The 12,563-nt window shown below is 45.2% G+C and overlaps 1 protein-coding gene across 1 annotated transcript in view; it reads left to right on the plus strand.

The window, feature by feature from the left end:
* gfra4a (GDNF family receptor alpha 4a) overlaps window positions 1–12,563 on the plus strand; it is a 315,428-nt gene that overhangs the window by 268,548 nt on the left and 34,317 nt on the right. The window contains exon 4 of the mRNA XM_084311098.1: window positions 10,945–11,284. Coding sequence (XP_084167224.1) covers window positions 10,945–11,284 — 340 coding nt within the window. The remainder of the gene's footprint in view (window positions 1–10,944; window positions 11,285–12,563) is intronic.

The raw sequence follows: 12,563 nt of genomic DNA on the forward strand, positions 1-12,563 counted from the left end.
GACCAAATCTGTCTTCTTATTCAAAGGGCCCCTTTGTTTCCCTTTCCTTTAGTGTGTTATATCGCTGGAGGTGCATGTACAACATCTGCAGAGTTACAAAGCCCAAAAGTCTACGCAAAAAATTATTATTCACTCCGACAATTTGTAGCCCAGCCTTTTCTTCCTGAAATGCCTCGTTTGTAGCCCAGCCTTTTCTTCCTGAAAGGCCTCATTTGTAGCTCAGCCTTTTCTTCCTGAAAGGCCTCGTTTGTAGCTCAGCCTTTTCTTCCTGAAAGGCCTCGTTTGTTGTCCAGCCTTTTCTTCCTGAAAGGCCTTGTTTGTAGCTCAGCCTTTTCTTCCTGAAATGCCTCGTTTGTTGTCCAGCCTTTTCTTCCTGAAAGGCCTTGTTTGTAGCTCAGCCTTTTCTTCCTGAAATGCCTCGTTTGTTGTCCAGCCTTTTCTTCCTGAAAGGCCTTGTTTGTAGCTCAGCCTTTTCTTCCTGAAACTCCTCATTTGTAGTCCATCCTTTTCTTCTGTTACTGATCGATGTCACTATGTAACACATTGCATATGGACGGTCCTTGACTTCTGTGTCTTTTTCAAGAGCTGAGGCCTGTTCAAAAACCTTCTCTGTTTCCGCCTAAGCGGTTCACTGAAATATGTGTCATGTGCAGTGATGCCTCTGATTACTGATTACTGATTACTCCTTTAAAAAGTAATCTAAGTTACTTTACTGATTACTTGATTATCAGAGTAACTTAGTTACTTTGAAAGTAACTAGGTTACGAAGTCGTCGTCGTTCCCCCAACAGTTTTTTTTTAAACGCTTTATTGAAAGTGCATAAATTGTTTTTAACTTGTTTCTCTGCACATAACGTAAATTGTTAAACTAGTGCTTCAGCTTCTGTACCATCAAGTATGGTAAAGCAACAGTCTATGATGCTCACAGCATTAGAGCAGCCAGCCAGTGGTTTTACAAAACCAGTGTATCACATCTAACAAATGCAGGCTGAACTATTCAATTATATCAACTGTAACTATTAAATTGTTTTTATAAATGTCTCTCTATAAACATACAATCAGTCTCTCTTTAACATGTAAATTAACTGTAAATCTGGCAAATAAGAGCTTTTGCTCTGCCACCATCAACCCTCCTGTACCTAGTCGAAGCGTCGGCTAGTGTTGTGATTCCAGATGCTTTCAATGCAATTGGATGTTAGCGGTAGACAGTATTTTGTTTCCTATCCCTATTGGGGTGGAATTCTGAACAGAAACCGCAAAAGTCATCTTGCGGTTTCACTTTTAATTTTGCCAAGCGTTTTGGGGTGGAATTCTCCGACGACGGAGCCCTGCTGTCACACGATTGGCGCATATGTCACATGACGTGCTGTGAAGACCCGCCCTACTCTGCCTCTGATTCGCAGACTGTGGATGGGGAATGTGATTGGACTAAAGCAGAGTCACTCACAGACAGAGCGTCCAGTCACGCCGCGGGACACATTCTTGTATTTAACCCTTTCACTGCCACACCACGTCACTCCCAAATAAGAAAAACAGCTCAAAATGTATTTTTGACTGTCGAAAACGAAATAAAATACTGCATTCCGCCTGCCTTATGAATTTATGATGAGATAGTAACGAAATAGTAACGCACAGCCACTTGGACAAGTAACTGCAATCAGATTACTGGCTTTTAAAGATTAACGCGTTAGATTACTATTTTCGGGGGAAAGTAATCAGATTACAATAACGCGTTACTTAGTAACGCGTTACTGGCATCACTGGTCATGTGTCAACATTTTAGACGAGAAATAGGATATACAATTGCCGGATCTTCATTCATATTCGATCTGCGATGCCTAGTGGGACTGTCGGAACAATTTTCTGGTGGAAGATGACAGCTTCCTCTTCTCTCATTTCAACGGGCTGAATTACAGACTCTAATTCAGCCCCGGGAGCGGACAAAGATTGTGGGAGAGATGGTTTGAGAGACTCCTACATGCTTAATACACACGTGGGTGGTGTACCCACTACCCCAGTCTGCTAGTTAGCTTCACACAGTAGCTTTCAAACCATGCCAGACTAATTTGAATTCTCAATCTAGCTATAAGCGGAGAAACGTGCAGCCCCTTGACGTGGCTACTTGCCTGAAAAAGCCACTTATTTTGTCGCCAATAGTCTCTCGTCTCTGGCAGCTGAAGAATGCCCATGGCGACACACAGCCCAATGAAGCAATTTCTTTCACTGTAACAGGTGTCCACTTACTGCTGGATGGAGTTCTGCATATAAATCTGTCTATAAATCTGTCTCCGTCACAAGTCGCTAACATTCGTACCTCTGGGACCAAGGCCTCTGTGTGTCCCGGAGGACTGAGGATCTAATTGATCAAATCACTTTTAGGTCTAGTCGAGATTATAGTTTAAAAATGTTCATTTACTGATCAAAGAATATAATGAAAATAGACAAGATATAGAATATTCTCGAGAATAGAGCAATGTCTCGCATGCACAGACTGATGATACCAGTTAGCCGTCTTATGATTCATATGAGAGCTCTAGACCCTTGAATGCACAGAGGTTATATACTGTACTTTCTTCATTGGTTTGGATGGTTGGTCACGTGAGTGTCCATCACGTTAGACCATGTTGATCTTCTTAGTTGAGCTGCTGTTAGCGGTTTCAGTTCCCTAGGGCAGTAATTAGTCAGCAATGATGGCCATAGGATTAGAAGAAACATCCTATGGCCATATTTGGGGATAGACCGGGGAGTGTCACATGATCAACTTCCGACCAGTTGCGACCAGTGCCGTCGTTTCAGTAAAAGCCAAGGTATGGCAATTACGGAGGGTGGGGGGGTGAAGGGGGGGGTCCCCCCCCCCCCCTTGGTGAATTTTTTTTGTCAAATCAGTTGCGCAATAGTCACTTTTGGTGAGTTGTTTCTATACAATTCACTTATATGACATTTAGGTATGACACAGGACTACACAAGCATTTTTTTGTATAGAAATGTGTCAACAGACTAAAGCAGGGAACCACAATATTTTGCATACAAATTATGCAGAATGTAATATCAAAAACACGTTCACAAAAAGTATGGGTTACTGAATGCTGAACTGCACTGTTATAATCACTAAGCCATTGTAAGACCTTACCTGTGTCCCTGTATCACTTGTCTCTGCTGCCCTTTGATTAAAAAACGTCTGTATGTCCATTTTCCTATTTTTTTGTGGCATATTTGAGTTAGTCACCTATAGTAAAAGTCACCTAGTAAAAGTGAGATAATTGACAATATCAAAACATGCTAGGGCTGTACCGAATAGTTCGAAGCTTCGTTCATAATGTTGACATTCGAATTCTAAATCAACATAAAAAAATTAATTATAAAAAAAAATAAAAAATGTTTTTATTAATTTGCCAAGGTATGGCGAGTGCCATACCTTGCCATACCAGAACGACGCCCCTGGTTGCAACACCCCTAGAATGTGTCCGCTGGGCCTTCAGCCTGTTTTGGTCTTTGTTTTATTCTACACCTCCTCTGTGATGTTTGGAAAACACCTGTAACGACGTTGCACCGTCAGGCAGGTAAATCCCTGGCTTGTGGCTATACTCTCTCTGTGTATAAACAGTTCCCTGTTTTCCAGTCATCTTGGAATCCGGCAAGCTAGCTGAAATCCCCCTCTTCTTCTTCCTCTTCCTCCTCCTCCTCCTCCTCCTCAAACATGTCTCTCATCCGCTGGTCCCTGGGTAGTGGGCCGGCAGGCACTTCAAAGTCTCCGTCTGAATCTTCCATTTCATTGTTGTTTTCATCCTCAAAGTGACTGCTGTACTCAACATTTTCGATGTCGCCCCCGTCGCTTAGGACGTCCGCCATTGCAACTGTCTGATGTGCATCTTTTAGGCTAACAGGCAAAAACGAGGCTTAAAAAAGTACACCATGAAGCATTTCACCTTCCCAACATGTATTTCAACGAATCACGATGCCTGACTCAGCATCTAAAACAACACTGGCGTCGAATTCCGGCTCTGAAGGCAGAAGCACACAAACGTTGCACCCGGTTTTAAAGGGATATACACACTAATGTTGCACCCTGTTTTAAAGGGATATACACACAAATGTTGCACCCTGTTTTAAAGGGATATACATGCAAATGTTGTTTGTGAATGCGCATGCCTGTGTTGCACACACTCACACACTTTAGCAACGTCAGTACCCCCCCCCCCTTTCACACACAAACACACACGATGTGTCTTGTTCCAAAGTATCTATAACATGATGTTTTCTCAGTAACTGAGTACAGTTGAAAGAAATTGTGACGGCTGTAATCCAGTTACATGTAATCTGTGAGTATATAATGATAGCCACCGTCCTGCAACAATACCCGGCACACCAGGTTTGCGTGAGCTCATAACAACAGCGCAAAGCAGGTTAGGAATTCCAACTTGAGAATTGAAATGTGTTCTTCTCGAGGCCCAGGGCCGTCCAATCAGAATGTGTCTTGACATGAAGAATAACTCCATCCCAGAGCTGGAAACCAGAGAACCAGAAATCAGATTTGTCACGCTGATGTATATACCAGAGCACCTTGCCAGGCTGATGCAGACGTCCTGGAGCTGTATCTCGACACAATGAACAGGGGTGCGGCTGCCGATTGTGGGCTTGTGCGGTTTTTGTCTGAATTTGACATCTGAATGAGATTTACATTATTGCAGCGCTGGCAGACCTGAGCCAGAGAATGTCCCCCGATCCCTGGAGAAACATCCTGTATATACACTGTCTGCCTGTCACACTTTCTCTATCTCGTCCAGTGCGTTCTCTATAGAGCTGTACTTCTACACGACATCAGATTAGTGAGCGGGACACAAGGCCTGGGGCCAGTTTCACAAAACACCATACGTTTTATCCTTAAGTATGACACTTGAGGCTTAATTTCTCTTTAGCTGAGGCCGGGGTCTTACTTAAGGGTATTGCAAAGCATCCCTTAAATGGTTTCCTTTGCTACGGTCTTTCATGCAACAGATTAAGGGACTCCTCATATAAGTCCAAGATAATGAGAAAACCTTAAATACTCAAGTGAACATTTTAAGGAAAGTAGGAAACCTTAAGGTTGTTTTGTGCAACTGATTTTATAAAAAAAAATTGTGATCACAAAACATTTAAAAAAAAATTATTTCACAACAGGTGATTAACTCATTCAGCGCCAAAAACGTAATGTCTCGTGTTTCGCCGCCAACGCTTGAGTACCAAAAACGTAATATCTAGTTTTTAGATCCTTTGATCTTTTTCCTTTGATCCCAGTTCTAAACACTCAGCGGGAGCTCCCTGGCACATCTGCCTACGTTGGAATTGCAATGACGATCGAATCTCGCCAGGTGGCAGTATCACCTACCTTATGAACATGCATGGGCCAGCTTAGTACCAGCCCCACAGCCCCCAAACAACTAGGGACTCGTTGCGAGCAGCAGTGAGCAGGACACGTTCGACAATCACGATCGCCTAGAGTGAACTATTGGATATTATGAAAAAGACTAAATAGATTATATGGATGATGATTATGGATGATAAGATGCGTTTCCACCAGACTATGGACTATGTTGGACTCAGCACTACTGGTAAATGTAAAAAAAACTATAATCAAACCGACCGATGAGGAAACCTATTCGGCTCCATGGTATAGTCTGGCCCGAGCACACAATAGTAACCTGCAATGCAATGGCGAGCGAACTATTGGATATTATGAAGAAGAAGACAAAACGGATTATATGGATGATGATTATGGATGATAAGGTGCGTTTCCACCAGACTATGTTGGACTAAGCACTACTGGTCAAATGTAAAAAAAAAAAAACTATAATCAAACCGACCGATGAGGAAACCTATTCGGCTCTGTCTATAGTCTGGCCCGAGAAGATGTGTATATCCTGTTCTGATTCAAGACACTTTTGGACTCGAAGTGGGAAATGGAGTACCTCTAAAACAATGGTAACGTCTGTTTTACGTGTACTTTACCGAAACTCCATCATAAAACATGCGTTTGTATGATCGCAGCATCGGATAAACGACCCCCTCCCTGCTTTGTGAAGAAACAAGGTCATGTGTTTACCTTTGACCTGGCAATAATATAAGTTTCAAGCGAGCAGCCGCGAGGTTTTCGCATACGCTGCACAAAACACACTTTATCTCACAATCTAGAAAACCAGCCTGGATTATTTTGAAACGGGGCAATGTTTATTTTGGGATTGTGAACGAACGAGGGTATGTAGAAGCAAACAATTTTTTTTACACGTTGGACCTGTAAAATGAGCCATACTATTGTCTCCATAGCTATAATATAGAATATACAATAGCTCCGCAAAGATCGTGAAATATTGTCAAAATTGTCAAAAAAAGCTGGCGCCAGGGAAAGAGCGTGGCGCTCAATGAGTTAAACTTGACAGCCCTATAAATCAACACATAACAACACACAGGACATATAAACCAACAAACAAGACTGCCTCATCTCCCACAGGACTTCCCTAAAAAGGCACCCCGGGCATGGGCCGTGAGCGCAACCCACAGGTCTCCCAGAAGAACCGCATCACCAACCATGCCAAACTCATGCCAATCACGGACATATCTCCACTAAAAACATTTATTTGGGGGGGCGTCCGGGTAGCCAGCGGACTAAGCGTTTGTCTACCACCACAGAGTGGGATCGAATCCAGCTGTGGTGCTTCCGGGTTGGCCGACCGTCCATACTAACACAATTGGCAGTGTTAGCGGGTGGGAAGCCGGCGAGGGTGGGTCCTGGTCGTTGTAAAAACAGCGACTCCTACAGATCGGTCGGAGTGCCTGCACAGCAAGGTCGGGTCCTGGGAGAGGTAGTGTGATCCTTCCACACATTACACTCGCCGAGTGAGAGTCTGCGCTGCCAGGTGAAAAGAAGTGGGGATTGGCTACACATGTGTCGGAGGAAGCATGTGATAGTCTCCGCCCTCCCAGACCGACGGTAGGGGGCAGAGCACGCAAGGACCAGGTAGGGGATTGGGAATTGGCATAATGACTAACATTGCGATGGGAGAAAGATGGAAAAAGAAAGGGGGAAAAAGAGAAAGTATTTTTTTTTTTTTAAATAAAACATTTATTTGGGCCAAACATAACTGTAGAACATGATGGCTGCACCCAGAACACCGTTCACCAGCCTAAAAAGTCCATCCCTCATGGCATTGGCAGGGGGCCTACAAAATGCCACACCCTACTGTCTCCAAGGGCTGTAAGCAAAGGAGCGTGAGGGTTCAATGACCACCCTGAGCACCAAAATAACTGCCAGCCTGAGCTACAGCAGGCTAAAGTAGTGACTTCATAGTTTCAGCAGCATTAGCTAAAACATTTTAACATTTTCTTGCTTTGTATCCGTGCAACGGACTGTTCCATATAAATTATATCCACAGAAGCCAATAACCACTGCTGCTTCGACAGTGAATGCAGGGCCTGCCAAGGCAAGGCAATCGTTTTCTTAGCCGCTGTTAGGCCAGCCAGCCAGAGCCCACGTTGTAATGAAACCTTAACTTGTTAAGGAAAAAGGTGTTTTGTGCAAATGGGCCCTGGTTTCTAGGAGGCAAAAGCGAATCAGTGTCGGGGAGCACTTAACTCCAGGTAGTTCAGTTACTAGTTAAAACCACATTGTTGCTGTCATTGGGTGTTAGTTTAACAAAATTTGTATCTCAGTAGTTTTATTTATTTATATTTAGTAGTTAGTTATGCTTGGTCATATAATTACACATTTATTTCCATGAAAAGATCATCCAAATGCCACCTCAGCAATCAGCTTCCTGTCCTCTCTTTGATTATTTGACACGTTTGTTATGTAGTTTAAATGTAAATGGACTGCATTTATATAGCGCTTTTACGCAAAGCGCTTAACAACTTATGCCTCACATTCACCCATTCACTCACAGATTCACCGACGGCGGAGGCGACCATGCAAGGTGCCAACCTGCTCATCGGGAGCAGTTAGGGGTTTAAGTGTCTTGCTCAAGGAGGAGGAGCCATAAACGAACCGGGAACTTTCTGATTACCAGACGACCGCTCTACCTCCTGAGCCACTGTCGCCCCCGACTACCAGCAAATAACAAGTGTAGTTGAACTGCTTTTACAAAGTAATGTTACTCGGACAAACTATTGTACACTATATTCATTTTTGATTATGGTTTTAGAATAGTTTAGCATCGTTTCCCCAACACTGTTGAATGTTACCGGCCACCACCGCCAAGCCTCTTCAACTCACGCAGCGGCCCGCCTGATCTCCAATCTACCAAAGTCAGCCCACGGCGCCCCACTTCTCAGAGAGCTGCACTGCCTTCCCATCGCCGCACGTATCCGCTTCAAGGTCCTTGACCTGGCATATCACGCAGTGAAGGGAACGGCTCCCTCGTACCTCCGGTCAATGGTCTCTAACTACACACCCCCAAGACCCCTACACTCTACATCTTCTGGCCGCCTCAGACCCACTCCTATCCGAGCTCCGGGAGGGTCATCAAAGAGAAGCCGCCTATTCTCTGTCCTCGCTCCACAATGGTGGAACAAACTTCCCACCACGGTTAGGACAGCCGAAACACAACCAATCTTTCACCGTCAACTAACAATATCAATCAATATCTGAAATGAAAAAAAACACTAACCCTCTTACTGTCTTCTACTATCATGCACTCTTCCTACTATACTAATACGTCTCTCTACTACTATGCACTCACCACTGCAGCACCCAAGTTCCAACACTGTTTGATGAACATTGTTACTCATCTCTGTAAGAGTTGTACCCTTCCTGTCGGTCGGTCATACAGAACTTGCGAGTCGCTTTGGATAAAAGCGTTCAGCTAAATGTCAAAATGTAAATGTAAATGTAACGAAGACCGACGTGTCCAAGGTCATACAGTAGGAACAACGAGTGAAAGTAGAAAATATACGATATATATTATAATGGCTTAAACGTATTGTCCTTTTAACATAATGTAATAATTGTAATATTATTACACTACAACTTCTCGTCGACTTCTCCCTATCTGGACGTGTCAGACCGCTCGCTGTGCGACAGCTCATTTGAGGCTACATTAGGAGAATTCCGCAGCGTCGAACCTGCAGCCTCATCATAAATTTCACCGGCGACACGACGACAACGCAGGGGGTCAAAGTTGACATCCATGCCGCGCATCCTGACAAGTCAATCTGTCATAACAACTGAGGGCTGATTAATGGCTGTTTCCCCCCCGCGCGCTCATAATATGGGTCCCCTTCACGCGGGATAATGAACCTCCTCAAAGGCAACGTGCCGTAACGACAACCCCTCGTATATATATTTACGAGAGGTATTCCTGGGCGGCTACGTGGCGTAGTGGGCAAGGCGCTCGCCACGAATGCGGAGACGCTGGGCTCGCCTGTTCGAGCCCAGCGCTCCACATTGCTTTCAGTTTAGCTGGTCGTCCGTACTAATACACATTGGCCGTATTAGGGGGTGGGAAACTGATGGGTGGGGATCGGGCGTTGTGGACAGCGACTCCTACAGGTCGGTTGGTGCGCCTGCGCAGTAGAATCAGGAAGTGTCGGGGGCAGCGTGAGCCTCCCCCGCGTTACTCCTCGCCACTGAGAGATCGAGCTGCGCAGGTGAAAAGATGCGACTGCTGTTACCTCAAGTACCGGAGGGGACTTGTGCTATGTATGACTTAGTCCACATTGCAGCCGGCTTGTGGGAGGCAAGAAACAGCGTCCGTGACAGGGGAGGGTTGAATTGGATGATGCGAAATTGGGATGGGAGGAAAATATAGAAAATGGGAGAAAAAGTGGATACAAAAAAAACGAGAGGTATTCCTACGTCGTACTTATCTCTCGGTAAGAAAACGCCTGTGTGTGTCAGTGTGTGTGTGTGATACTATGCATTTGAGTCTCTCAAGTCACTCTACCCTCCCGTTTCCCGTCAGCTGTTCCCCTGCCGCGCCACTCTCTCCCCGCGGCTGCTTAGCAGCTAAGTTGGGAATAACCTATGCTTTGCGATGGGGTGGTGTTAGTTCGCTCTCTCCGAGGCCATTCATATTTTATGTGACAGCTCGGCGAGAGCGGGTCTCACCGGGAGACACGACTGGAGGGAGTTTACAAACTAATGAGCGCCGCAGTCTGCCAGGAGAGCTGAGCGTCATCACGCTCCTGTTGACTCGGAGGGTCCTCTGGGAGAAAACACACACGCACACACACACACACACACACACACACACACACACACACACACACACACACACACACACACACACACACACACACACACACACACACATGCGTTATAATGATGGGTTGGGAAATAATGTCGGCCTTCCCCCCCCCCTCCCCCCCCCAAAAAGAAATACATAGAATAGGATTCGGACAGAGGCTTTCCGTGGGCCCCTCGCAGCGATGGCTCATTACAAGGGGGAAACACGGAGAGAGAGAGAGAGAGACAGATGGAGGCGAGGTACCCGCAAGTGTGGAAGGCAGGCAGGGCTGAGGGAGGGGAGGGAGGGAGGGAGGGGATGGATGGATGGATGAAGGGAGAGAGGGAGGAAGCGGTAATTATAGGGGGTGTCGTGAGGTAGCAGAGATGGAGGAGCTGGCCCGCTGGTCTGCATTAACCCAGCAGAATGAAATATTCGGCCATTAAGCCTCTGCCGAACACACATCCAGTGCCCAAGGCTCATTCAACTTTAAAAACACAATTCATGTTCTATTCATTACAAGGGCCCCTATTACATATTAATCATATGTATTATTTTTTTGGTACATAGAACATATTTTAATCTGTAACTGCATCGCTGCCTTTAAGTCCAGAGGGACGAGGCTATAGTTCGACGCCGATTCCAATTAGACTTTGGTAAACATCGCTCTGCTCCGCGGGGAGGGATCATGAAACGACTCCCATGTTTCTGTTTTCTCCCCTCGTGCGTCTCTCTCTCTCTCCCCCCTGCAGAGTCCGAGGTGACGACGGTGAACCGCTGCCTGGACGCGGCCAAGGCGTGCAACGTGGACGAGACGTGTCAGAAGCTGCGCACGGAGTACGTGTCGTCGTGCATCCAGCCCTCCGCGCGCTCCGGACCCTGCAACCGGGCCAAGTGCAACAAGGCGCTGAGGAAGTTCTTCGACCGCGTGCCGCCGGACTACACGCACGAGCTGCTGTTCTGCCCGTGCACGGACACGGCGTGCGCCGAGCGCCGCCGGCAGACCATCGTGCCCACGTGCTCCTACGAGGACAAGGAGAAGCCCAACTGTCTGGCTCAGCTGCGGGTCTGCAGGGCGGATTACGTCTGCAGGTGAGGCTTTTGATTGCTAGCTTTTTCTTCTTTTTTTTTCTTGTGATTACATTTTTTTCTTTTGCTGTTGTCTTTAATTTTCTGTTTATACTATGTTTTTAACTATGTTCTATTTTTAATTTTTTTATTCTGTATTTTATTCTATTATTATTAATAGGGATGTCCGATATTATCGGCCGATATCGGCATTAAAATGTGATATCGGAACATTTCGGTATCGGTTAAAAAAATATATAATTACATTTCTATAACCTTTATTTAACCAGGCAAGCAAGTAAGAACACATTCTGATTTTATTTATTGTCAAAAGTATGCATAATGTTGTGTTAATTCCACACATTAAGAGTTGGACAATATCGGTATATCGGTATCGGTAAAAAAGCCAATATCGAGCATCCCTAAATAATTATTAAAATGTTTTAACTGTTTTAACCCTGTAGCACTTTGGGATCCTAGTGAACGAAAAGTGCAATACAAATACAATTTATTATTGTTATTATTATTATTACTAATGATGATGTCGGGGGGGGGGGGGGGAAAGAAATGGATGCTGGCCATCTGGAGTTCTAGATTCTCCAAAATGTAATTCTGAGGAAATGTTTGAGGGAACCATCAGTCATCAACTAAAATGGTAAATGGTGGGGCGCCCAAAGAAAATAAATCCTCACTTTTTAACCCATTCACTCACACATTCACACAAAACGATGGCGGAGGCGACCATGCAAGGTGCCAACCTGCTCATCGGGAGCAGTTAGGGGGTTAAGTGTCACTTCGACACGCTGCCCGGGGAGGAGTGGGAATCGAAACGGGAACCTCCGGATTACCAGACGACTGCTCTACCTCCCCATCGCCCCACTATGCCTTAATTTTCAGCTTTTCAAGGGCAGCAAGACAATAATATTGAACCGTAATTTCAAAAAGGTATCATTATTTATTAAAATCATCACTGTGACTCGGGGATCCAATTCTAAATTACCTGCCAAGCTGCAACCAGAATGTTTCTCATTTAGCGGCCAACGCACCAGCAGTATTATTGCATCATTCGGTGAAGGTTGGCCCTGGTGAACACTTCACACACAACAAGACGTTGCTATCTGATATTCTGCACGAGGCACCCGCTGTGCCTGTGGGACGTTGATAAAAATAAATATGTTATTCAAATCAAATTTGAAGGCAAACACTCTGACTCCCAATCAGAAACCCTGACGCCGTCTTTTTCCACGCATTATAATTCCGCCGGTGTTTTTCCACTCACTTCCACCGGGGAATTGAAAACACG

This window comes from Notolepis coatsorum (assembly GCF_963971535.1).
Source record: "Notolepis coatsorum genome assembly, chromosome: 3".
NCBI lineage: Eukaryota > Metazoa > Chordata > Actinopteri > Aulopiformes > Paralepididae > Notolepis > Notolepis coatsorum.